This window comes from Macaca nemestrina, chromosome 7 (genome assembly GCF_043159975.1).
Source record: "Macaca nemestrina isolate mMacNem1 chromosome 7, mMacNem.hap1, whole genome shotgun sequence".
Classification (NCBI taxonomy): domain Eukaryota; kingdom Metazoa; phylum Chordata; class Mammalia; order Primates; family Cercopithecidae; genus Macaca; species Macaca nemestrina.
The window spans coordinates 152,567,120-152,594,033 of NC_092131.1; the positions used below are offsets into that span (position 1 = coordinate 152,567,120).

The window sequence follows — 26,914 nt, forward strand, 5'->3', positions numbered from 1 at the left end:
TAGCTGAGCATGTAGTTGAACTTAGAGTAGGTTCTATGTGAAGATGAGAATAATGCACATTTGTAGTTGATAGGTGGAGTGCTCTTTAGATATTTATTAGGTCCAACTGATCAAGTGTTGAATTTAGTTCAGAACTTCTGTGTCAGTTTTCTGCCTTGATGATCTGTCTAATGCTGTCAGTGGAGTGTTGAAGTTTCCCACTAATATTGTGTGGCTAAGTCTTTTCATAGGTCCATAAGTACTTGTTTTATGAATCTGGGTGCTTCAATATTGGATGTGTATATATTTAGGAAAGTTAAGGCTTCTTGTTGAATTGAACCCTTTGTCATTATGTAGGGCCTTCTTTGTCCTTTTTTACTGTTATGAGTTAAATGTCTGTTTTATCTTATAAGAATAGCTACTCTTGCTCTTTTTTTGTTTTCCCTTTGCATGATAGATCTTTCTCCAACCCTGAGGCTGTAGGTGTCATTATATGTGAGTTGGGTCTCTTGAGGAAAGTAGATAGATGAGTCTTGTCTTTTAAGTCAACTTGCCACTCTGTTCCTTTTAAGTGGGGCATTAAGACTGTATACATTCAAAGTAAGTATTGATATGTGAGATTTTGATTTTATTGTGAAGTTCTTAGCTTATTGTTTTGTATCTTCTATTATGTAGTTGCTTTATTGTGTATGTGGGTTATATACTTCAGTTTAATTTTGTGTTAGTAGGCATCTTTTTTTTTGTTTCTACATTTAGAACTCCCCTAATGATATCTTATAAGGCTGGTATAGTGGTACTGAATTACCTTAGTGATTGCTTGTCTGAAAAATATTCTATTCCTCCTTTACTTATGAAGCTTAGTTTAGTGGGATATGAAATTCTTGGTGGGAATTCATTTTCTTTGACAGTGCTGAAAATAGACCTCCAATCTATTCTGGCTTGAAAGGTTTCTGCTGAGAAGTCTGCTGTAAGCCTGATGGGATTCCCTTCATACATAATCTGACCATTTTCTCTAGGTGACTGTAAGATATTTTTATTAGCATTGGCCGTAGACACTCTGGTGACTGTATGTCTTCATGATATTCATTTTGTATGGTATCTGGCAGGTGTTCTCTTGATTTCTTAAATCTGGATGTCTATATCTCTAGCAAAATTAGGAAATTTTTCTTGAATTATTTTTTCAAATATGTTTTCCAGGTTGTGAACTTGTTCTCCTTCTCTTTCAGAAATACCAGTAATTCATACGTTTGGTTGCTTTACATAATCCCATTTTTTGATACTTTGTTCATTTTTTTATTATTATTATTTTTTCTTTATTTTTGTCTGACTGGGTTAGTTCAAAATACTGGTCTTCAAGCTCTGAAAGTGTTTCTTCTGCTTCGTCTAGACTATTGATAAAACTTTCAGTGGTATTTTGAAATTTCTTCAGTGAGATTTTTATTTCCGGTGCTCTAATTGATTTCTTTTCATGATGTTTAGCTCTTCCTTCATTCCCTGGATTGCTTTAGAAGTTTCTTTGTGTTGATTTTTAATCTTTTCTTGAGTCTCATTGAGCTTCCTTGCAATCCATGCTTTAAATTCTTACTTGTCATTTCTGAGTTTCTTTTTTGGTCAGGAACCATTGCGGAGGAACTAGAGTGATCCTTTGGTGGTGTTGCAACATTCAGATATTCTTGGTGTCAGAATTTTTTTTTTGGAGACATTCTTGGAGTCTCATTCTGTCACCCAGGCTGGATTGCAGTGACACAATCTCAGCTCACTGCAACCTCCACCTTTCAGGTTCAAGTGATTCTCCTGCCTCAGCCTCCTGAGTATCGGGGATTATAGGCATGTGCCACCACACCCTGCCAATTTTTGTATTTTTAGTAGAAACGGGGTTTCACCATGTTAGTCAGGCTAGTCTCGAACTCTTGACCTTGTGATCTGCCCACCTCAGCCTCCCAAAGTGCAGGAATTACAGGCGTGAGCCACCACACCCAGCCCATGGTGTCAGAATTCTTATGCTAGTTCCTGCTCATCTGGGGAGGAGTGGATGGGTCTTTTGGCTTTGCCTCTATTGCCTTATGGTGTTTTGGCTTTGCTTCTATTTCTTTATGCACTTCTGTGGGCTGGTTTTATATTGAGCTGTGCAGTTTGACCTACAAGTTGGTCAATAGTGCTTTCAGGTGAGAGCCAGTTGCAACATAAGCAGGTAGGTATGTACCTGATCTTTGTTTATTGAGGTGCTCTCTGTTGTTTCAAGTGAAGGACTGGACATTGGAGTACCTGGTGCCGTAAGCTAAGCTTTCTGTTCTGTGGGGTTGGAGAGACACAGCTGCATCAAGCTGGAGCCCCTTGCTTTCCCACAGATACACAAATGGCAAGCACAGGCACCTGCCCTGATGAGGATTAGTGGGAGGAGTTCCTTATGAAGTGCACTAAAGACTTGCAGGGAGTTGAGATGGCTGCACCAGCTTCTTGTCCCACATAGGCAGGAACTTGATCTGTTTTCCTATTACAAAACTGTTCCAGGGTTCATGACTCCTAGTTTAGATTCATATTCTAGTCTATCTCTGGACTACAATGAGGTTGAGAGCCACAATAAATGCCTATTTTGTGACTATCTGTGGGAGTGGTTTCAGGGCATAATTTAATCTCTGAACCTCTTCAGACAGTTTTATGGCTCACCTACTTGCCAGTGTAACAGTACTGCTGCTGCTTGTAAATAGTGGGTGGGTGGGGGGCAGTTTTCACCTCTGGGCCCACATGAGTGAGTTTTTGTTCTGGTGGTGATGGCTGGATAGGTCAACCTGACTTCAGGCCCCGGGGAAGTGGTCCAGTGCCTGTAGAGTTGGAACAGGGTAGATAGGGTATAGGTAGGTAATTCCCAGGCTCCTAGATGGCTTGCAGAACAGTGGGTATGAGTCCTGAAAGGGCTGTGCCAAAATCAGGCGAACACAAAGTTCAAATGCTGGTTGTGGTGAAGAGTGGCGGGTTGGTCCCTGGATCACTGGCCAAACTCTTAGGTGGCGGCAGGTAGAATGCTTAGATGATGGAAATCAGGGGCAGGCAGAACACTTAGGTGGGGGGGGAACCAAAAGGAATATCACAAACCTGTGGGAGTTGGGTTTTCAGAATGGCTCGGGACTGCAGATGAAATGTTCAAGTAGGGTAAGGTTGGCTGTGCAGTGGGCCTTTCACTGAGGAGGGGAAGATCCCTCAGCTGGGGCAGTGGAGACTGGCAGCTGTGGGGCACATGGCACACTTGTACTTCACTCTTACCCAAGCAGTGCTGGACTTCACTGTCAGAACAATGCAAAGGTGCTAAGTCTTATTTGTTACCTTTTGGAGTTTTGTCAGAGAAATGCAGACCTGTGATGGACAACAAGTGTTTAGGTGGATCCAGGGCTGCTGCACTGGGAACCCAAGTTGACAAGCCCTGCCTTGCAAGGAGCAGTGTGGGTAGGGGTCACACGGTCTTCAGTCTGGGTGCTTCCTGGAGAAATGCAGAGCTGTGACCACCCACCGTATTCAGGCAAAGTTGGGGCTGCCACATTAGGAGCCCAAGTCAGCAAGCCCTGCCTGGTGAGGAGCAGTGGGGATAGGTGGTCACATGGTCTGTAGCCTGGGTACTTCCTGGAGAAGCTCAGAGCCATGACCACCCAGGTTCAGGTAGGGGTGGGACCACTCTGCTGGAACCCCATGCTGGCAAGCATTGCCTACTGAGGAGCAGTGGGGCATTCTGGCTGCTGCTTTGCACCATGACTGTAGCCTCTGTTGGGGCTACAGCAGATGGCACTGCACTACTCAGGGATTCAAGGCCTGTAGGGCTCCAGGTGGGCTTGAATGATTCTTCTGCAAAGACTCTAAGTGGCTCTCTGTCTCAATCTGGAGGCTCCTGGGGGTCAGGAATATCTCTTATGTCTGGGATTGCAAAGGTCTATCACAGAAGTGTAGATCCCCTCAGGACTCTCACTCACTCACCTTTCCCTGCATTAGGGAGCTTCCCCCAACTCTACATCAGTTCTGGGTGGGCAGCTGCCTGGCTTCAATCCTCTTTGTTCTTTGTTGGTCCTGTTGCTTCCTTGGTGAATCTTCATCGCATCTCCTTGACAATCCACTTGAGGAACTAGTATTTACTCACCAGTTTGTTTCATCTCCATAAGAGCAGCGTATACTAGCTGCTTCTGCCATCTTAAACTCCTTTATACATGACTTTCGCCATCTTAAACTCCTTTATACATGACTTTCTAAAAGAGGATAGCAACAGCAAAGTTAAGTGAAATGAATAATTATGAAGCCTTAATTGTTAATTTTATTCTCTATCTGAATTAAGTTTTTTTCACAAAACATTGTCAGATTGACTGGATTTTTAACTCTTACTTGTTTATGTCCCTCAATTAAAGGTACAAAGAAGTAATAAAATGGCCAAAAGCAAGTTATAAGAAAAAAAGGCATGTATGTTTCATAAAGTAAATAATAATTTCTAAGGTGGCTGACTAGATGCAACCAGGAGGAATATCTGCTACCAAGGGACTGGGATATTGGGAAGACTGGTGCACTCTGAGCATGTCATCAGAGGGAAGGCATTGAGAGTGGATGTAGAGAGAACACACATGCTGGGATGGAGGGAGAGGAATATGGGAACTCTGCATGGGGCTGTCATGCATGGGGACTTGTTTCTGGCCCCAGTGACTCCTGGGGAAGAGGTGAGGTGAGCAGGCAAGGGGCAACCCACTCTCATCAGGGACCTCTGGAATCCTGGCAACAAAGGACCAGTGACCCCTATGGACACTTGAGCTAGCAGGGAGAGCTGGTTGGAGATATGTTGGGGCAGAACTCTAGCCTGTGCAGAGGCCAGAGGGATTAGTGCGGGAATGTCTGTGATGGAGCACAACAGGAATGCCCATATCTGAAGGCTTGCCATGCTGCCCTAGGAGACTTTCGTTTTAGGGGAACTGTCAGACCTGAACAGAGCAGGATATCCTTGCCTGGGAGATGGGCCAGTCTTACCTGAGTGCCCCCTGTCTACCAGCCTCTCCTTTGGTCCAGCCTGTCCATGGTTGCTTGCGGTATGTCATTGGGTGACCAAATGGGCTGCCTCCTGGGGGCCTACCTTAAAGCTCTTGCAGTGACAAACAGTGCCCGACCATCAAGAGTTCCAGCAGAATGGCCCCTGTCTGATGAAGTGCTTTCGCTGGCACCGCACATCAGAGTGTTGTGGCCTGTGGCCCAAGAACACTTTGGCCCACCAGCACAGCAGGTTTCTAACCTCAAGGGGCCAGGGAGCAAAGCTGGGGCAGGATACTAGCTCTCCAGAGTTGGAGCACCCTGCCCAGGAGTGCTGGGCTGAGCTGTATAGCTTTCTAATTTCTTTCAGAAACAAAGTCAATAAACGGAACCCACCTTATACCACAATTAACCCCCTGACAAAATCAAATAAGAGAAAAAAAAAATCCAAAGAAAGCAACTTTAAAGATTGAAGAAACATCAGGTCACAAAGATGATAAGGAGTAAGTGCAAGAACTCTGGGAACTCAAAAAGATAGACTGCTTATCTCCAAAAAACTATACTAGTTCTTCAGCAATGGTTCTCAATCAGGATGAAATGGTTCCCGGGTCACTTGCCAAACTCGATGAGCCAGTCAAATCTGCATATGTCAATAATAACCTAATTCTAAATATAGAATTTAGAATACAGATGAAAAAGAATTCATTGAAAATCCAAGGATTCTAAGGAATGCAATAAAATTATACAGGTGGTAAAAGACAAAATGGTCATTTTTAAAAAGAAGCAGCACTGATACAGCTGAAAAACTCACTTCAAGAATTTCAGAATACAGTTGCAAGTATTAATGCAGAATAGACCAAGCTGAGGAAAGACTCTTCACAGCTCAAAGACTGATTCTCCAAAATCAACCAGTCAGACAAATATAAAGAAAAAACAATAAATATGAATGAACAAAACCTTCTAGAAATATGGGATTATGTAAAGACACCAAATCTATGACTCATTGACATCCCTGAAAAAGGGAGAGAAAGCAAGCAGTATGGAAAACATTTCAGAATATTGTTTATGAAAAATTACCCAACCTCGCTAGAGAGGCCAACATTCAAATTCAGGAAATGTGAAGAACTACAAAATACTATACAAGAAGACAATCTCCAAGACACATAGTCATCAGATTCTCCAAGGTTGACATGAAAGAAAAGCATTAATGGCAGCTAGAGAGAAGAGGCAATCATCTACAAAGGAAACCTCACCAATTTACCAGCAGACCTTCCAGCAAGAGCCCTACGACCCAGAAGAGATTGGCGGCCTATATTCAGCATTCTTAAAAGAATTTCCAAACAAGAATTAATATCCAGCCAAACTAAACTTTGTAAGTGAAGGAGAAATAAGATCCTTTTCAGATAAGCAAATGTTAAGGGAATTCACTACCAACAAATCTGCTTTATAAGAGGTCCTGAAGAGAGTGCTAAATATGGAAAGGAAAGATTTTTATTGGCCACTAAACCAACGACATTATAAAGTAATCACATAAAGAAGTCTGCATATAACCAGCTAAAAACACAATGACTGGATTAAATCTGCATGTATCAATAATAACCTTGAATGTAAATGGGCTAAATGCCTCAATTAAAAGGGACAGAGTGGCAAGTCGAATAAAGAATACCCAACTGCATGCTGTCTTCAAGAGACCAATCTCACATACAGTGATACCCATAGGCTCAAAGTAAAGGGATGGAGAAAAATCTACTTAGCAAATGGGAAAAAAGCAGAAGTTGCTATTCTACTTGAAGATAAAACAGGCAGAGACAGAGCACAATGGCAGAATAGAAGCCTCACTGATTGTCCCCCCACAAGGACACCAAGTTAACAACTGTCTACACGGAAAAAAAACCTTCATAAAAAACAAAAATCAGGCAAGTACTTATAGTGCCTGGTTTTTAGCTTAATATCACTGAAAGAGGCACTGAAGAGATAGGAAAAGCAGTCCGAATCACCACCACCACCCCTCCCCAACCCCCAGCAGTGGCAGTGTAGTGCAGAGAGCATTTCTGGGTGCTGGGGAAAGGAGAACACAACATTGTGAGGTAGTTAATCAGTGCTGTCCTGTTAGGGCAGAAAGAAAACCGAACCAAACTCAGCTGATACCGGCCCACAGAGGGAGCATTTAAACCAGCCCTAGACAGAGGGGAATTGTGGATCCCAGTGGTCAGAACTTGAGAACCTGCAAACCTTGCCACAGAGGGCTACACATTCTGTGTCTCCAAGAAAATCTGAAAGTCTGGGCCATAAGGACTGCGACTCTTAAGCAAGACCTATTACTGAACTAGGTCCAGAGACAATGGACTGGAGTGTGCAAGCAACATATTGACACATCAGTAGGGGCAGCCAAGGGAGTACTGGCATCACCTCTCTCATAACCCCAGGCTGCGCAGCTCGCAACTCCAAAAGATACTCCTTCCTTCTGCTAGAGGAAAGGAGAAGGAAGAGTGGGGAGGACTTTGACTTGCATCTTGGATACCAGCTCAGCCCCAGCAGGATAGGGCATCAGACAGAGATGTGAGGCCCTTATTCCAGGCCCTAGCTTCCAGATGACATTTCTAGACACACCATGGGCAAAAATGGAACATACTGCCTTGAAGGAAAGGGCCCAGTCCTGGCAGCATTATCACCTGCTAACTGAAGAGCCCTTGAGCCCTGAATAAATAGCAGCAATACCCAAGTACTACAGTGAGGGCCCTGGGTGATACTCTGAGACTTGCTGGCTTCAGGTTGCAGCATGGCCACAGGCGGGAAGAGCACCAGGTGGGCTCTTGGGGTCCCTGATTCCAGGACTTGACTCTTGGGCAGCATTTCTCAACCTGCCCTGGGCCAGAGAGGAGCCCACTTCCCTGAAGGTTGTGTCCCAGGTCAGGCAGCATTCAGTAAGAGCTGATTTAAGAGCCTGTGGCCCTTAAGGAAAGATTGGCTGATAGTCTGGCAATATTACTTATGGCATGGTGTGGCAGTGGCTACAGGGTGAGATGACTCTGCCTTTGGAAAGGGGAGGGAAGAATGGGAAGGACTGCATCTTGTGGTTTGAGTGCCAGCACTAAGGTTTTTTTCTGTAGTCTCTGGCTCCCAGGCAGCACACCTGGACCTACCAGGGGCCTGGGGAACCTCGCCACCCTGAAGGGAAGGACATAGGCCTGGCTGGCTTTGCCACTTGCTGATTGTAGAGCCCCAGGACCTTGAGCAAACATATACAGTACTCAGGGAGTGATTGCTGCAGGCCTTCAGTGAGACCCAGCACTGTTCTGGCTTCAGGTCTTACCCAATGCAGTCATAATGGTGATAGCCACAGGAGTGCTTATGTCACTCCACCTACATCTTTAGGTATCAGAACAGAAAGAGAGATTCTGTATGTTTGGGAGAAAGTAAGAGAGGAGAACAAAAGTATCTGCCTGATAATTCAGAGAATTGCCTCCACGAGTCTGCAAGAACCACAGTGTTACTCAAGTTATTTCAAGTATCTGGAAAGCCTTCCCAAGTAGGACAGCTACAAATAAGCACAGACAGTGGATATTATAATAAATACCTAACTCTTTAATGCCCAGACACGAAAGAACATCAACTGGCATCAACACATCCATGAAAAGACTTCAGCAATTAACTAAATAAGGCACCAGGGACCAGTCTTGGAGAAACAGAGATATGTGACCTTTCAGATGAGATTTAAAAATAGCTGCGTTGAAGAAACTCAGATCAATTCAGAATAACACAAGAAGGAATCAGAATTATATCAGATAAATTTAACAAAGAAATAGAAATAAAAAGAAGCAGAAATTCTGGAGCTGAAAATGCAATGGGCACACTGCAGAATGCATCAGTCCTTAAATAGCAGAATGTATCAAGCAGAAAAAGGAATTAGTGAGCTTGAAGATAGGCTATTGAAAACACATAAAGGAATCAAAAGAAAAAAGAATAAAAAACAATGAAACATGCCTACAGGATCTGGAAAATAGCCTCAAAAGGGCAAATCTGAGTTATTGGCTTTAAAAAGGAGGTACAGAAAGAGATGGGGTAGAAAGATTATTGAAAGGGATAATAGACAATTTCCTAAACCTAAAGAAAAATATCAGTATCCAAGTACAAGGAGGTTATAGAACACTAAGCAGATTTAACCTGAAAATTACTTAAGATGTTTAATAATCAGACTCCCAAAGGTCAAGGATAAAGAAAGGATCCTGAAAGTAGCAATATAAAAGAAACAAACAACATACAATAATGCTCCAATACATCTGGCAGCAGGCTTTTCAGTGGAGACCTTATTGGCCAGAAGAGAATGGAATGATATATTTAAAGTGCTGAAGAAACAAAAACATTTACCCTAAAGTAGTATATCTGGCAAAAATATCCTTCAAACATGAAGGAGAGATAAAAAAAAAATCCCACACAAAAGCTGAGGGATTTCATCAATTCCAGACCTATCCTACAAGAAATGCTAAAGAAAGGACTGCAATCAAAAAGAAAAAACATTAATGAGCAATAAATAATCACTTACATTTACAAAACTCACAGGTAATAGTAAGTACACAGAAAAAACACAGAATATTAAAACACTGCAACTGTTGTATAAACTACTCTTATCCTAAGTAGAAAGACTAAATAAAGGAGGAACCATTAAAAAATTATAATTTCAACAACTTTTTAAGACATAATACACTAAGATATAAATAGAAACAACAAAAAGTTAAAAAGTGGGGGGGACAAATTTAAAACGTTGAGTTTTTATTAGTTTGTTTATGGAAATAGTGTTATGTTGTTACCAGGTTAAAATATGGGTCTTAAAATAGTATTTGCAAGCCTCATGGTAACCTCAAACCAAAAAACACACAGTAGATACACAAAAAATACAAAGCAAGAAACTAAAGCATGTCACCAGAGAAAAATCACTTTCACTACAGGAAGACAGGAACAAAGAAAGAAGGAAGAGAAGATCACAGAACAACAAGAAAATAAATAACAAAATCACAGAAGTAAGCCCTTATCAATAATAATATTGAGTGTAAGTGGACTAAACTCTAATTAAAAGACTGGCTGAATGGATGAAAAAACAAGACTCATTGTTCTATTGCTGACAAAAAACACACTTCACCTATAAAGATACACATAGACTGAAAATAAAGGTATGAAGAAAGATACTCTATGCCAATGGAAACCAAAAAGGAGGAGTTGCTATACTTCTATCAGACAAAATAGACTTAAATACAGAAACTGTAAGAAGAAACAAAGAAGGTTATTATATAATAATAAAGGGGTCAATTCAGCAAGAGGATATAACAATGGAAAAATATATGTGCAAATCAATAACGAGAAGAAATTTGGAAAGCAACCACGTGGAAATTAAACAATATGCTCCTAATGACCAGTGGATCAATGAAGAAATTAAGAAAGAATTTGAAAAATCTCTTTAAACAAATGATTATGGAAACACAACATGCCAAAATCTATGGAATAGAGTGAAAGCAGTACTAAAAGGCATATTTATAGCTGTAAGTGCCTACATCAATAAAGAACAACTTAAAAGAAACAGTCTCACCATGTGTCTTAAATAGAAAAGCAAGAGCAAACCAAAACCAAAATTAGTAGAAGAAAAGAAAGAATAAAGATCAGAGCAGAAGTAAATGAGATTGAAATGAAAACAACTGATAAGAAAGATCAATAAAACAAGTTTGTTTTCTGAAAAGTTAGAAAAAATTGACAAATCATTAGCCAGACTAAGTAAAAAAGGCAAGATACAAATGAAATCAGAAATGAAAAAGGAGACATTGCAACTGGTACTGCAGAAAGTCAAGGGATTATTAGTCGCTACCATGAGCAACTGTATGCCAATAAATTAGAAAATCTAGAAGAAATTGACAGAGTTCTAAATATTGCCACCTCCCAAGATTGAACCAGGAACAAATTCAAATTCTGCACAAAGTAATGAGATCAAAGCCATATTACAAAGTATCCCAGTAAGGAAAAGCCCAGGACTTGCTGGCTTCACTGCTGAATTCTACCAAACATTCCAAGAAGAACTAATACGAATTCTACTCAGACTATTTCAAAGAAAAAGAGGAGGAGGGAATACTCCCAAACTCATTCTACAAGGCAGTATTATTTGGATACCAAAACTAGACAAAGGCACATCAAGAAAAGAAAAGAAAACCACAGACCAGTATCAGTGATGGATATTGATGCGAAAATCCTCAACAAGATACCGCAAACCAAATTCAACAATACATTAGAAGGATCATTCATCAATACCAAGTGGCATTTATTCCTGAAGTGGAAGGATGGTTCAACATATGCAAATCAATCAGTGTGATACATCATATGTGGTGTGGTGAAAAGGGAACACTTTTACACTGCTGGTGGTAATGTAAACTAATAAAACAACTATGGAAAACAGTATGGGATTCCTTAAAGAACTAAAAATAGAACTACTGTTTGATCCAGCAATACCACTACTGGGTATCTACTTAGAGGAAAAGAAGACATTATATGAAAAAGTCACTTGCACACGCATATTTATAGCAGCACAATTTGCAATTGCAAATATATGAAACCAGCCTAAATGCCTACCAACCAACAAGTGGATAAAGAAAATGTGGTGTGTATATATATATGTGTGTGTGTGTATATATATATGTGTGTGTATATATATATATATATATATGAATACTACTCAACCATTAAAAGGAATGAAATAATGGCATTCACAGCAACCTGGATGGAGCTGGGGACAATTATTCTAAGTGGAGTAACTCAAGAATGGAAAGCCAGGCATCATATGGTCTCACTTATACGTGAGAGCTAAGCTATGAATGCAGAGGCATGCATATAATGGACTTTGGGGACTCAGGGGAAAGGATGGGAGGGGGATTAGAATGGGAGGGACATGAGGGATAAAAGCCTACAAATTGGGTACAGTGTGCATTGCTCAGGTGATGAGTGCATCAAAATCTCAGAAATCACCACTGAAGAACTTTTCCGTGCAATCAGACACCACCTGTTCCCCAAAAACTATTGAAATCAAAATAAATTTTTAAAACAACAACAACAACAATCCAACCCAATAATTTCATCATCTTCTCCCTCCACTGCCTGTGACTCAGACTTACTTTCTCAATAAATTGTACTAGTGTTTATAAAAAGAAATAATCTGTTCACAAAACCTCCTTAACGTGCAATTTGACTATATAAGAAACCTGCACATGTACCCTTGAAGATAAAATGAAAGTTAAAAATATTAAATAAGTGTGTAACTAGTTTTAAAAACTAAAATTTAAAATCATAAGGAAACCAAAGAAATTTAATTTCCAGGTGGTTGGAGGGAGTGGAGAGGGTGGCATTGCTCCTTACTGAAACATATTCCAGTTCAAATTTAGCTATCAGGCATAGTGATGTACATTAATTTATATAAATGTGATTTTAGAATTTAAAAAATGGCGAATTTTTATTTGGTTAATAAATTGTAAGGCAAATTTAAAAAATAATAATTTCTTTGGCAGCTGACATATATTAAAATTTAAAAATATAAAATTAATCTGATACGATTTTATTTTGGTAGATATATCCTGATTGTTTGGCACAAGCCATATATGCAACATTCCATGAAGCATTTCCAGAATCTAGTTACCTCTTTAATGATGAATTTAAAGAAGATCTAGGGAATACCATTTTTCTTTGGTGTTCAGGTATGAATATATCATTTAAATATTGATCATTGTTTTGGTTTTTAAAATTTTGGGGTTGCAGTATTTTATTTATTCCATCCAAAAATATTGGTAGTTCTTTTTCTCACAAAGCGTGCCATAGCAATACCCATGTGTTAAAATAAATGTTCTTTACTTTCTTCTGAAAATTTCATTTTACCATAATTAATTACTTATTAAATTTAGAAGCCAATATCTTATAAGCAATGGAATTATTATGGAAATATTATGGAAAATTGTTATGGAAATGTCACAGAAATAAAGTCATACCATGTATGTACTATATTTGGACCATACATGTTTTAAACTGCTTTTAGAATACTACTTATATTTAATTAGCAAATAATATTATTTAGGAAAAAATCTGGAAATTATTTAATTTCTTAGAGAACATTAATCAAGGAAAACCTGTTTTTTAATCACTGTGTAGGTGAAAATGGTAGGATTGAAAAGCTAAAGGAAAGTAAAACTCAATCCTAGAACATTTATCAAGAGATTTAAGTACTAGGGTTTAAAACTAAGGTTGAGAAATATAGTTTCATGTTCCTGGAATGACCTCCTGGCGTTTTTTAATAAGGTTATTATTACTAACCACCAGAAGCTATTAACTGTTTTCACATAGTTCTTGTAAATATTTCTATCTAAATGTTATCTAATTTTTAAAACTGCTTAATGTCAGTTTTTACTAACCAAATCACTTTTATAAGAAAATGTTTTATACCTTATGGAGGGAGGCTTTGAGAGGTAAAGACTTGAAAATAACCCTGAGAAACCACCTATGAATACACACAGGTAAGAATCTCCTGCTAGTTATATAAAAAATCAAATTAATTCAAACATAAGAAACAAAAACGAAATGACCACAGCATTCATACAAAGGTACTATAAGAAAAGAACATGATGAAGGGTAGAATAATGTTCTACAGACCTATTATGAACTGAATTGTATCTTCCCCAAAATTCATATGTTGAAGTAAATTCCTAATCTCTACTACACTTCACAATGTGACTGTATTTGGAGGTGTGATCTTTAAAGAAGTAATTAAGGTTAAATGGCATTACATGGGTGGGCTCTAATCCAATATGATTGGTGTCCTTATAAGAAGTGGGAGAGATAAATGATATGAGCAACATGGTGGATTAGGTTATATCAGCTTTTATCTCTCTCAGGCACACACACAAAATAGTTAGACTGCTACCCATGAACAAAAATAGTCCTAGAAGGGCTTAAACATCATGTTTAAAACCTACAGCAATACAGTACAGCAAAACCCAATAATTGCACAGAAAGGATTTCTGGGGAGATTGACATATGTGAGACATCTGGATACAGCTAGGAACAAAGAAAGGTGGAGAATATCAGAATCAGTCATGAGGCAGGTACCATTCTGGTCTCCAGTGGCCTGCTCTGCAAAGGATCCTAGCAGCCTTTTCTACTAAGGACTTCAACAGTTCCTGAGGCAGCCACACACTCCCTGCAGCTTTCACATCAGATGTCCCCTTAGTGTTCATTCTTTTTGTCTTGAGGACACTGCTGGCTCATGCCACTGAGATGGTTAACCAACAGCCATTGCTGTTTTGACCTCCTGGAGAGAGAGAGAGAGACTGCTGTGCTCCAACCTCAATAAGAAGCCACTGTTGTGCTACCCAGGGCTACTCGCATCTAAAACCATGCATGCCACAGACTCCAGAGCCACAGACACCCTTTGCATACCCACATTCTAGGCCTCAGCTTTGTTGCAGGAGCATGCATGTCCATGTTTCATATTCCAAAGTCATTTCCACAACAAGCTAGCCTGCACCTGGGACCATGGAACCACTTTTACTCCACACATGTCTGCACTTTAAACTCTAGCTCTACAGCTGCTCTATAAACACCTCATATGGACACCAGAGCCACTGCTGCAGCAGCTGCATCTGCATTGTGGACTCGAGAGCAACAGTAAATGTGCACATGCCCATGCTCTGGACCCCAGGTCCCAGGGCAAACACCTGCACCCATGACACTGGACCCACTGCAACACCACCTCGGATTCCTGAGCTCTGCATGAATTTATTCTCCAGACCTCATTTTCTCGTTTCTCCAAAAGTTCACATGCCTCACACACCATTATTAATGCTGCTACAAAGGAACCTGCACCACAGGCACCAATGTCCCTACTGCCCCAGACCCTGGCCACTCTGACTCTTCATGTGTATTCATACTCCAAATCCTGGCACCATGGCCACTTTGTGGGCACTGGACATCAGACACTGATGCCACCACCACCACCACGAGGATGCCCACAAACTGAACCTGGCATTTTTAGGAGTATCTGTGGGCATGAATTCCACTATGGGAGAAAAAGAGATTAGTAATATCCCAGCAGCCTTTCTAACTGAAGACCCTAACAACCCTCACAGCCATCGCAAACACCGCTAGCCTTGGCGACTGAGGATGCTGCAATTTTCACTGATGCTGACTTCATCTGACAGAGCTGCATGCGGAGTGTAAGCTGTTGCATGCTCACCAAGCCAGAAACATGACACCTCACCTAGCCAATGCCTTCACATCCACCCATAGTTGAAGCTCTTTCCCCACCAAAACCAACATGTAAATTCTGGAAGAGGTGACTGCATCATCAAATGTGCAGACATTAATGCAAAGCAAAAAGAAACAAGGAAAACAAAGAAACATGATACCACCAACAGAATGCAATAATTTTCTAGTAACCCAAAATAAATGGATACTCAATAATTTCCTGATAAAGAATTCAAAATAATTGCTTTAAGGAAACTAAGTGAACTAAAAGAGAACACAGATAGACAACTAAACAATAGAAAAAGATACTTGAACAAAATGAGATCAATAAAGAAATAGGAATTAAAAAAACCAGAACTCTGGAGCTTAAGAATACAGTGAATGAAATAAAAAATGCAATAGACAGTGTCAGCAGCAGACTTGATCAAGCAGAAGAAAGAATCTGTGAACTCTAAGACAGGTCAATTGAAAGTATCCAGTTAGAGGAGCAAAGGAAAAAAGAATGAAGAAAGGCTACAGGGTTTATAGAAACCATTGAAAGAGTTAAATTTTACATTGCAACATTTTTAGATGAAGAGAGAGAAAGGGGCAGGACCTGAAGCCTTGACCCACTGGAGCATTTGCACCCCCTGGTACCCAAAGTGAAACAGCACCCCCCCCCTTGGGGACCCAAAGTCTCAACCTACCAGAGCATCCTCCTTCTCCAGTGCCAAAGCTGAGGCAATGCTCCACCTTCCAGGGACCCTAAGCTTAGGTCCCCCAGAGCAGTTGTGCCTTCTGGGGCCAAACTGATGAAGTGCTCCATGTTCCACGGAATCAGAAGCTTGGCTGAGCTGTTCTTGTCATCTTCATGTTAAGTAGGCTGAGGAAAAGGAGGAAAAAGAGGGATTGGTCTTGGCGGTGGTAGAGGCAGATGAAAATCCATATGTAAGTGAACCCAAGTACTTCAATTTATATTCTTCAGGTGTCAACTGCGTAATCAGACTCTCTCCTGACTTGCAAAGTTTTTGTTGAAAAATCCACTGAAAGCCACCACTTTCCCTTGTATGTGAGGAACTTTCTTTCCCTTATTGCTTTCAAAATTTTTTGTCCATGATTTTTTTATTAACAGTACAATTTTATTGACTAGTACCTTCATGTTGTACATTAGATCTTTAGACTAGTTCATCCTACATATGTGCTCCTTCATAACCTCTAACCTATATCTTCCCATTCATGCTCTACCTCACCCACCTTGCCTGATCCCAGTAACCAATGTTTTATTCTTTATTTCTGTATCTTTGATTTTTCTTATTTTCCAAATATCAGTGAGATCATGAAATATTTTTATTTCTGTGTCTGGCTTATTTCACTGGATTATTCCTTCCAGGTTCTACATTGTGGGGCAAATGACAGGATCTCCTTTTTTAAAATGCAGAATAATATTCTGTTTTACATATACACCAAAATATTTTTATCCATTCATTAATCAGTAAGCACTTAGGCTGTTTCTATACCTTGGCTATTGTGAAGAATGCTGCAATGAACATGGGAGTGCAGATACCCTTATGATGTGGTGATTTCATTTCCTTTGGGTAATATACCCAAAAGTGAGATTGCTGGGTCACATGGTAGTTCTGTTTTAAATTTCTTTAGGAACTCTCATACTGTTTTCCTCAATAGCTACATCAGTCTACATTCTTACCAATAGTGTACAAGGGTTCCCATTTATGCACACGCTTACCACATCTGTTTGTCTCTTGACTCTTTTTTTTTTTTTTTTTTTTTTTTTTTTTGAGACAGAGTCTTGCTCTGTCGCCCAGGCTGGATTGAAGGGCGGGATGTCGGCTCACTGCAAGCTCCGCCTCCCGAGTTTATGCCATTCTCCTGCCTCAGCCTCCCGAGTAGCTGGGACTACAGGCGCCTGCCACCACGCCCGGCTAGTTGTTTGTTTTTGTTTTTGTTTTTTGTATTTTTTTAGTAGAGACGGGGTTTCACCATGTTAGCCAGGATGGTCTCGATCTCCTGACCTCGTGATCCGCCCGTCTTGGCCTCCCAAAGTGCTGGGATTACAGGCTTGAGCCACCGCACCCGGCCTCTTGACTTTTTATTAGCCATTCTATGTGAGGTAATATTCATAGTGGTTTTAATTTGCATTTCCCTAAAAATTAATGATGTTGAGCACCTTTTCATATACCTGCATGTCTTTTCATATATTTCTATGTCTTCTTTGAAGGAATATCTATTCAAGTCACTGGCTTGTTAATTGGGTTGTTTTCTACTTTGAGTTGTATGAATTCTTTATAAATTATAGATATTAGTTAGTAGATAGTAGTAGTTATATTATCTGTCAATATATTTTCCTAATTCATAGGTCGCCGTTTCATTTCATTGATTATTTTCTTTGATGTGCAGAAGACATTTAGTTAGATATTGTCCCATTTGTTTATTTTTGCTGTTGTAGCCCAGGCTATTGGTATGATATCCAAATATTCATCACATATGTCAGTGTCAAGAAGCTATTGCCCTATGTTCTCATTTAGAAGTTTTATAGCCTTATGTCTTACATTTAGGTAGCCTATCCATTTTTTGTGGAGTTTTTGAGTGGCATAAAATAAGGGTCCATTTCATCCTTTTGCATGTGGAAATTCAGTTTTCCCAGCACCATTTATTGAAGAAACTATCTTTTCCTGATTGTATTCTTTTGGTGCCCTTGTCAAAAATTAGTTCACCGCATATGTTTGTCATTTATTTCTGGGCACTGTATTCTATACCACTGATCTCTGTGTCGGTGTTCATGCCAATACCATAGTTTTTTAAAATTATTATTTCTATAGCTTTTTAATGCAATTTTAAATCAAGAGGTTTATTGCCTACAACTTTTTTTTTCTCATAATTGCTTTGCCCTCTCAGGATATTTTGTGGCTCTATACAAATTTTAGAATTGTTTATTCTATTTCTGTGAAGAATGTCATTAAGATTTTGTTAGAGATTGTGTTGGCATTGTATACAGGTTTGGGTAGTATGGACATGTTAACCATATTGATTCTTCTGATACATAGCATGGGATATCTTTATTGTTGTCTTCTTCAATTTCTTTCTTCAGTGTCTTACAATATTCAGTCTGCAGATTTTTCACCTCCTTAGTTAAATTTATTCTTAAATAGTTATTTTTGACACTCTTATTAAATGGAATTTTTAAATATCTTTTATGGATAGTTTGTTGTTAATATATAGAAATGCAATTGATTCTTGTATATTGATTTAGTATTCTGTAACTTTGCAGAAATCACTTAGTTCTAACTTTTTTGAGAACGCTTTAGGATTTTCTGCAGATACAATCATGTAATCTGTAAATACAGATAATTTTATGTGTTCCTTTCCCATTTTCATGTTTTTTCATTTTCTTTTTCTTTTTTTGTCTGATAGCCCTTGCTAGTACTTGCAGCACTGTGTTAAAGAGAAATGCCAAGAGAGAGTATCCTTGTCTTGTACTGGATCTTAGTGGAAAAGTGTTCTGGTTTTTCCAATTGATTATAATGTTAGCCATGGGTTTTTCATAAATGGCCTTCATTACGTTTAGGAAATTTATTTCTACATCTAAACTGGTGAGAGTTTTTATCCAAAAAAAGAATGTTGAGCTTTATCAAATGGTTTTTTTTGCATCAATTAATATGATCATGAGGCTATCATAATTGATTCTATTGGTATGACGTGTCACATTGATTGAATTACATTTATTAAACCAGCCTTGCGTGCTAGGGATAAAACCCACTTAATGATGATGTATACTCTTTTTCATGTGTTTTTAAATTTGGTTTGCTAAGATCTTATTAAGGATTTTTACATCATTGTTCATCAGAGAAATTGACCTGTAGTTTTCTTGTGGTATCTCTGTCTGGTTTCGGTACCAAGGTGATGCTGACCTCACTAAGTGTTTGGGAGTATTCTCTCTAGTTTTATCTCCAGAGTTTAAAGAGTATTGATACTAATTCTTCTTTATATGTTTGTTTAGTAGAATTCACCCATAAAGCCATCTGGTGTTGGGCTCTTCATTGTTGGGAGGTTTTTAATTACCTCTTCAATGTCTTTATTTGTTATTGGTATGTTCCAGCTTCCTCTTTCTTCCTGATTAATATTAATAGGTTGCATTTTTCTAGGTATTTGTCCATTCCATTTAGGTTTTTTCAATTTGCTGGCATATGATTATTTATAATAGTCTCATAATTCTTTTTATTTCAGAGGTATCGTAATGTCTCCACTTTCCTTTTTATTTTATTTGAATATTCTCTTTTTTTAGTCTTGCTAAAGGTTTGTCCATTTTATTTCCTCAAAAAATGAACTCTTAGTTTTATTGAGTTTTTAGATGATTTTTCTATTCTCTATTTGCTTTGTTTCTGTTCTGATTTTGGTATTTCCTTCCTTCTGCTAACTTTGATTTTAATTTGCTCTTGTTATTTTAGTTCCTTAAGGAATAATGTTAGGTTATTTATTGGGAATTTTTTTTCATATAGGCATTCGCAGCTGTACATTTCCAACTCAGAGCTCCATTTGCTGCATCTCACAGGTTTTAGTATGTCATGTTTCCATTTTCCTTTGTTCCAAGGTTTTCTTTAACTTCGCTTTTGATTTCTTCTTTGACCCATTGGCCAAGATTACATTGATTTCCAGATATTTTTTAATTTTCCCACATTCCTCATTATTAACTTGTAGTTTCCAGCCATTGTGATTGAAAACAATACTAGATATGATTTCAAACTTCTTAAATTTATTAAAATTTATTTGTGCCTAACATATGGTCTATCCTAGAGAATGTCCCATTTGCATAAGACAGAAAAGTATAATCTACTGCTGTTGGATGGAATGGTCTGTATATGTCTGTTATCACGGTGCAATCCAGTAATTTCATTATTAATCTTCTGTCTTCTTAGTTTATCCAATGTTGAAAGCAGAGTATTAAAGTCTCTTGTTACTATTGTATTGCTATTCATTTCTCATCTCATGTCAAATAATCTTTGGTTTATTTAGGCATTCCGATGTTGGGTGCATATATACTTTTAATTGTTACATCCTCTTGATAAATTGATCCCTTTATCATTAAAAAATAATGTTATTTGTCCCTTGTGACAGTTTTTGGCTTAAAGTCTACTTTGTTTTGCTATGGTATGAGTGTTCTTGCCAAACTCATGTGGAACCTTATTTCTCAGCACGGTAATATTGAGAGGTGAAAGTTTAAGTAGAGTTTATTAGGAGGTGTCTGAATCACTTGGGTTCTACCTGCAGAGGTGACTTGCTGTTGGTCTTAAGGTAGTGAGTTCTTGCTCCCATGAACCTGAAATGGTTCTTCCTGTGAGTGTGTTATGATATCAAAATAGACTGTTGTAATTATAATAGTATTTATGTAAGTCACATGGTAACTACAAAGTAAAAACCTACAGTAGACCTGCAAAAGACACAGAAAAGAATCAAATTATACAGCCAGAGAAAATAATAAAATCACAAAGGCAGATAGCAAGAAAGTAATAAATGAGCAAAGGATCTACTGAACAACCAGAAAATGAAAAACAAAATGGTAGGAGTAAGTCTTTATATGTCAATTACATTGAATTTAAATGGATTACAATCTCCAGTCAAAAGATAGAGGGGCTGAATGGATTAAAAAACAATACCCAACTATATGCTGCCTACAAGAGACTTATTTCAGCTTTGAGGATGCGCTTAGACAGAAAGTTACAAGAGGAAAACAGATAATCCACGCAAATGGTAATAAAAGAGAGTGAGAAAAGCTCTGCTTCTATCAGATAAAATGGACATTAAAACAAAAACTTAAAAAAGAGACAAAGAGGTTATTCATATAATAATAAAGTGGTCAATTCATAAAGAGGATATAACAATTGTAAATACATACGCACTAGATATTGGAGCACCTAAATATATGCAAATATTAACAGAACTGGAGGAAGAAGTAGACTACAATGCAATAATAATAGGAGACTCTAAGACCCTATTTTCAAAAAATTGATAGATCATCTACAGAGAAAACTAATAGGGAAACAAAGGACTTGACAACACTCTAGACAAAATGGACCTAACAGACATATACAGAACATTCCATCCAAAGCAGCAGAATGCACATTTTTATCATGTGCACACAAAACATTTTCCAGTATAGATCATATGGTGGGCCACAAAACAAGTGTTAACCACTTTAAGGAGACTGAAATCACATCAAGCATCTCTTCTGACCACAATGACATGAAATTAGAAATCAGTAATAGGAAGAGAACTGGAAAATTTATAAATATATGGAAACTGAATACCCATTGGGTCAAGGAATAACTCAAAAGGAAAATCAAAATATCTTGAGGCAAAAATGAAAATGGAAGCAATATATCAAAACTTAAGGAATACAACAAAAGCAATTGGAGGATGCACCATTGATGGAGCAGTGGGGGGGTCACATACAAATGTGCACCACAAACTGTTTTAAACATAAAAAATTTAGGGAGTTTTATTCACATGAGCCTTTCTTTAGCAATTACAAGTGGCTATATACTAGCCAAATAAAATATGAAAAAGATTATATGGTTTGTACATTTGAAGATTTGTAAAGATAAATGTAAATATTTTGGTGAATGAGCGTAAATTGTTTTTTCTTCTTATTTAACTTTGTAGTTAGAGCTGTGTGACTCTATGATCTTAGAAAAATCATATCTTTTTTTGATCTGTTTACTTTGTAAAGTTGTTCTGGCTAAACAATAAAATGGTTTTTTGAGAATTCTAGTATTTTTAATATTGTTGAATATTAATTACTATTATAATTGGAAAAATTCTGTAAATGCTTTTTTTTTTTTAAGAAGATATGGGATACTTGATGCTTTTTGCATTATTCTGGAACAATTTTCATTGCTGTTTTCTCCAGACTATTTTGTCTAATTTTCCACCAAAGAAGCAATGATTTTATTTGCAATTTTTACTTGACAAAAATATTCGTGCATTAATTTTGCTTTTATTGTCATTACTTTCTCTCAGTCTTTTTACATGATTGTTTTCTGTTCTTTTTTAACTTACAGAGCTGAAAGCTTTGTACATTATTTTCATATTTATTGCTTAGTGTAAAAGATTCAAGGCTATGAGTTTACCCCTCAGTAAACCTTTATTTATGTCTCATGATGTTTAACTATAAAAACTATGATTTTTTCACCACAGACTTTCTTCATTATATAACTCTAATCCCCAAAAATGTGTCAAATAGCAAATTTTCAAATAGTCGCAACTAACATTTCATAATTTAATTGAGAGGAATATCAATGTGCTCCCAAGCCACTCAAAAACCCCAACCTGCTTCCCTTAATATCTATTATCATTTATCTATTATATATAGATAATCCCTTAAATATCTATATAGTATTATGTATATTATATATAGATATTCTCTTAAATATCTATATAATAACCCACCAAGGATTTCTTCATAAGTCTTTTAATAGACAAAGTAACTACCTGTTTATCCAGTAACAAACTTATTAATGGATATGTTTTTTGGCAATATTCAACAACAATGTACAATAATGGCCACAAATTATATTTCCCTTCTTAAGGCAATGAATAAGTCCTAAAATGTAAATGAACAATGAAATATATAGTAAACATATTGAGTATATTATCTAAATTGTGCCAGGGTTGCACATTCTCTCAGGCATTTGGCAGAGAGAAACACTGGGACTCTTTGAGGACTAAACCCACAGTCTAAAGACAGGCAAGATGATGGGAGTAATGAACAATGCTTTTAAACAGCAAAAGCATGAGACATGATTCTTTCTGGAAAATAGCTGATGTACAAGTGCAGCATTAGCTATATCTTCTCACCTAGGCTCCCAAGAAATCTAAACATTTTCACAATGAATAAGATATTTTGTGTTTTTATATTCAGAAATGGAATTTTGATTTTAAATATTTGCAAGTTGTTATAAAGAATATTCAAATCTTGAAGATTTCTGATAGTGAGAGAGATCTTATTTTCCTACACTTTAAACATTTTATTACTGATTTTTAAATTTTTGTATGATTATTTTTTAACATTATTTTACTGAAATCTAATATACATCCAGTACATTACACAAATCTGTAGAGTGTGCCTTGATACATAGTATATAACATATATAAACATACACAATACATAATATATATACACAGACATATATACATGAATCAACATACACATCAAGGTACAGAACATTTCCACCATGTAGTTGCAATTTGGTTTGTATTTTTACCTAAGAATCTTTCAAAATAGTGCTTTTAGTGGCAAATAATTTCATGTTTATAATTATTAGTTTACACTTATTAATATTATCTTAAACACTGTGGCCTGTGTATTATCCTTGTATTTTAGAATGTATTGAGTTGTTCTTGTCATGTAATAATGCATAGTAAAACATTATAAATGGAATCTAATGACTTGAAAACTAAAGAATATTCTCTGTTGGAAATAGAATTCTATGTATTATATTTGTGATTCTATAGAATGCTGTACACTTGTGCTTCTGTAGGGTTTTATTTATATTTATATTTCTTTATATTTATAGTAGTTTTAATATGTGTTGCACTTTTAATTAATACAAATATATTTTCTTCTATTAAAACTCAAATAAGTTTACAAATAAGAAAAATATTCTCTTTTATGTCTAACATGTATCTTTACTTGAACAGTTTAGATACATTTCTTATTCTTCTTTTTACAATAAATATGTTTTTGGTATTTTAGCTACTAATAATTTAACATTGGAGCAATTTTATAGATACATACAATTCAATTTTTTCTAGCCTTTCATTGTAGTTCTATTACAACAGAGGCAAACAAATTGATTTCACTTTTACCCAATGGTATCTCAAAAAAAGTTACCTTTTTTTTTCTTGCAGAAAGAATCTCTTAGTTGCTTGCCATAATTATTTTGATATCTTCAGATTAATTCTACTGGTCATAACCTTATAAAACTTCCTGAAACAAGATCAGTTTTTGTTTACTTTAGTTAGAACTACCTATTCTGCTATTTAAGTAGTATAGATCATTTATATTAGTGTTCTTGCTAGGCAGTTTGTATGTGGAATGATTTTATTGATGCTTTAAAGTATGCTTTGAAGACCCATAGGAGTGGCCTAAAGTAAACATTCCAAACTGAATTTACCACAGGATTTCAAAACCATTCTGTGTAAATCTCCTAGATAATTGATATTGCCTCATCTCCATCTGTTACATATATTATTTTCTAAATACATAATAGAAATCAATTAAAAGCATAATAATTGCAAAAAAGTATTAAAATTGTATTTGTAGATGATATGATATATCCATGGAAGACTCTAGACAGTCAGTAGTAAAACTAATTTGAACAAAAGGGTTTCATAAGATAGCCACATATAAAAACTTAAGGGTGAATGATTAAACAAACTATGGTGCTTCTGTGCCATGGAAAACTACTCAACAATGAAAAGGGAATGGATTATGGATATATGAAATAACTTGGGTAAGTCTCTAAAGAATTATGCTGAGTGAATAAAGTCAGTGCCAAAAGTTCATATACTATTTGATTTCATTTATATAACAATCTTCAAATTACAGAAATTGGGAAAAGATTAGTACTAGCCAAGATTTAGAGATGAGAGAAGAAACTGGGAAGGAAAAAGAGTAAGTGTGGATATAAGCAAGCAATTTGAGAGATACTTGTGATGGATCTGTTCTGTATCTTGATTCTATCAATGTCTGTATCCTAGTGTGATATTGCACTATAGTTTTACAAGGTGTTACCATTGTGGGAAACTGAGTGAAAAGTATGGAGTATCTCCTTGTATTATTTCTTGCAACTGTATGTATATCTACAATTATATCAAATAAGTTTAATTTTAAAAAATCAAACCTGTATTTTCTTTTGTGTGTATGTTGTCTTTTAGATTATTTTAGATTATTTTTGATGCAGGTACATGTGCAGGTTTGTCACATAGGTATATTGTGTAATGGTGATATTTAGGCTTCTAGTAAACCCATCACCCAAATAGTAATCACTGTACCCAATAGTTCATTTTTCAACTCTGACCCTCCTCTCAACCTCCCCTCTTTTGGAGTCCCCAGTGTCATTTGTTATGTTTATATCCATATGTACCCATTGTTTGGTTCCCACTTACAAGTGAGAATATATGGTATTTGGTTTACAGTTTCTGGGTTATTTCATATAGAATAATTACATCTAGCTCCATCTACATTGCTGCAAAAACATGATTGTAATCCCTTTTATGGCTGCATAGTATTCCATGGTGTATATATTCCATATTTTCTTTATCTGATCATCCATTGATAGACACTTAGGTTTATTCCAAGACTTTGCTATTGTGAATAGTGTTGTGATAAACATGAGTGCAGGTGTCTTTTTTGTATAGTGATTTGCTTTCCTTTAGGTTTATACTCAGTAGTAGGACTGCTGGACTCAATGGTAGTTTTATTTTTAATTCTTTGAGAAATCTCCATGCCTTTTCCCATAGGGGTTACTGTATTATACATTCCCATCAATGGTGTGTGTTACCTTTTCTCTACATCTTTACCAATATCTGTTATTTTTTGATTTTTTGATAATAGCCATTCTGATTGGTTTGAGATGGTATCTCATTGTGGTTTTAATGTGCTCCTCTGATAATCAGTGATGTTAAGCATTTTTCCTTATGTTTGTTGGTTGCTTTTATGTTTTCTTTTGAGAAATGTCTGTTCATGTCCTTTGTCCGCTTTCTAATGGAGTGTTTTTCTCTTGTTGAGTTGTTTGTAGATTGTGAAAATTAGTCCTTTGTCAGAGGCACAATTTGCAAATACTTTTTCTCATTCTGTAGATTGTCTGTTTACTCTGTTTATTATTTCTTTTGCTGTGCAGAAGGTTTTTAGTTTACATCTCACGGGTCTGTTTTGTTTTCATTGCCTTTGCCTTTGAAGTCTTAGTCATGAATTCTTTGCCCAGGACAATGTCAAGAAGAGTTATTCCTACTTTTTTTTTCTGGAATTATTTTGTAGTTTCAGTTCTTATATTTTAGTCTTTCATCTATCTTAGGTTAATTCTTGCATATGATGAGAGATAGGGGTCCAGTTTCATTTGCTGCATATGGCTATCCAGTTTTCCCAGCACCATTTATTGAATAGGTGTTCTTTCTCTATTGTTTATTTTCGTAAAGATCAATTGGTTGTAGATATATGGGTTTATTTATAGGTTCTCTATTTTGTTTCATTGATCTGTGTTTCTGTTGTACCAGCACTATGTTATTTGGGTTACTGTAGCTTTGTAGTTTAACTTGAAGTCATGTGATGTGATGTGATACTTCCAACTTTGTTGTTTTTGCTGAATTGCTTTGGATTTACAGGCATTTTTTGATTCCACATTAATTTTAGAGTTGCTTTTTCTAATCCTGTCAAAAAAAGACATTAGTAATTTGATAGGAATTGCATTGAATCAGTAGATTGCTTTGGGCATCATGGTCATTTTAATGATACTGATTCTTACAACCCATGAACATGTGATTTTTTAAATTCATTTGTGTCTTCTGTGATTTCTTTCATCAGTGTTATGTATTTCTCTTTGTAGAGATCTTCCACTTTCTTAGTTAAGTGTATTCCTAGGTATTTAATTTTTGTGTATATGTCTGTTTTAAATGGGACTGAGTTTTGATT

The 26,914-nt window shown here is 36.9% G+C and overlaps 1 protein-coding gene across 10 annotated transcripts in view; it reads left to right on the forward strand.

Annotated features, from left to right (window-relative positions):
• The window catches only part of LOC105490614 (family with sequence similarity 227 member B), a 283,260-nt gene that overhangs the window by 46,428 nt on the left and 209,918 nt on the right, over nucleotides 1-26,914 (forward strand). For all 10 annotated transcript variants that reach the window (XR_011625306.1, XR_011625305.1, XM_024795556.2 and 7 more), the window contains one exon: nucleotides 12,566-12,692. Coding sequence is in view for 8 of the 10 variants with exons in the window: in XM_024795556.2 (XP_024651324.2) it covers nucleotides 12,566-12,692 (127 nt within the window). In the remaining 2 variants the exon portion in view is untranslated. The remainder of the gene's footprint in view (nucleotides 1-12,565; nucleotides 12,693-26,914) is intronic.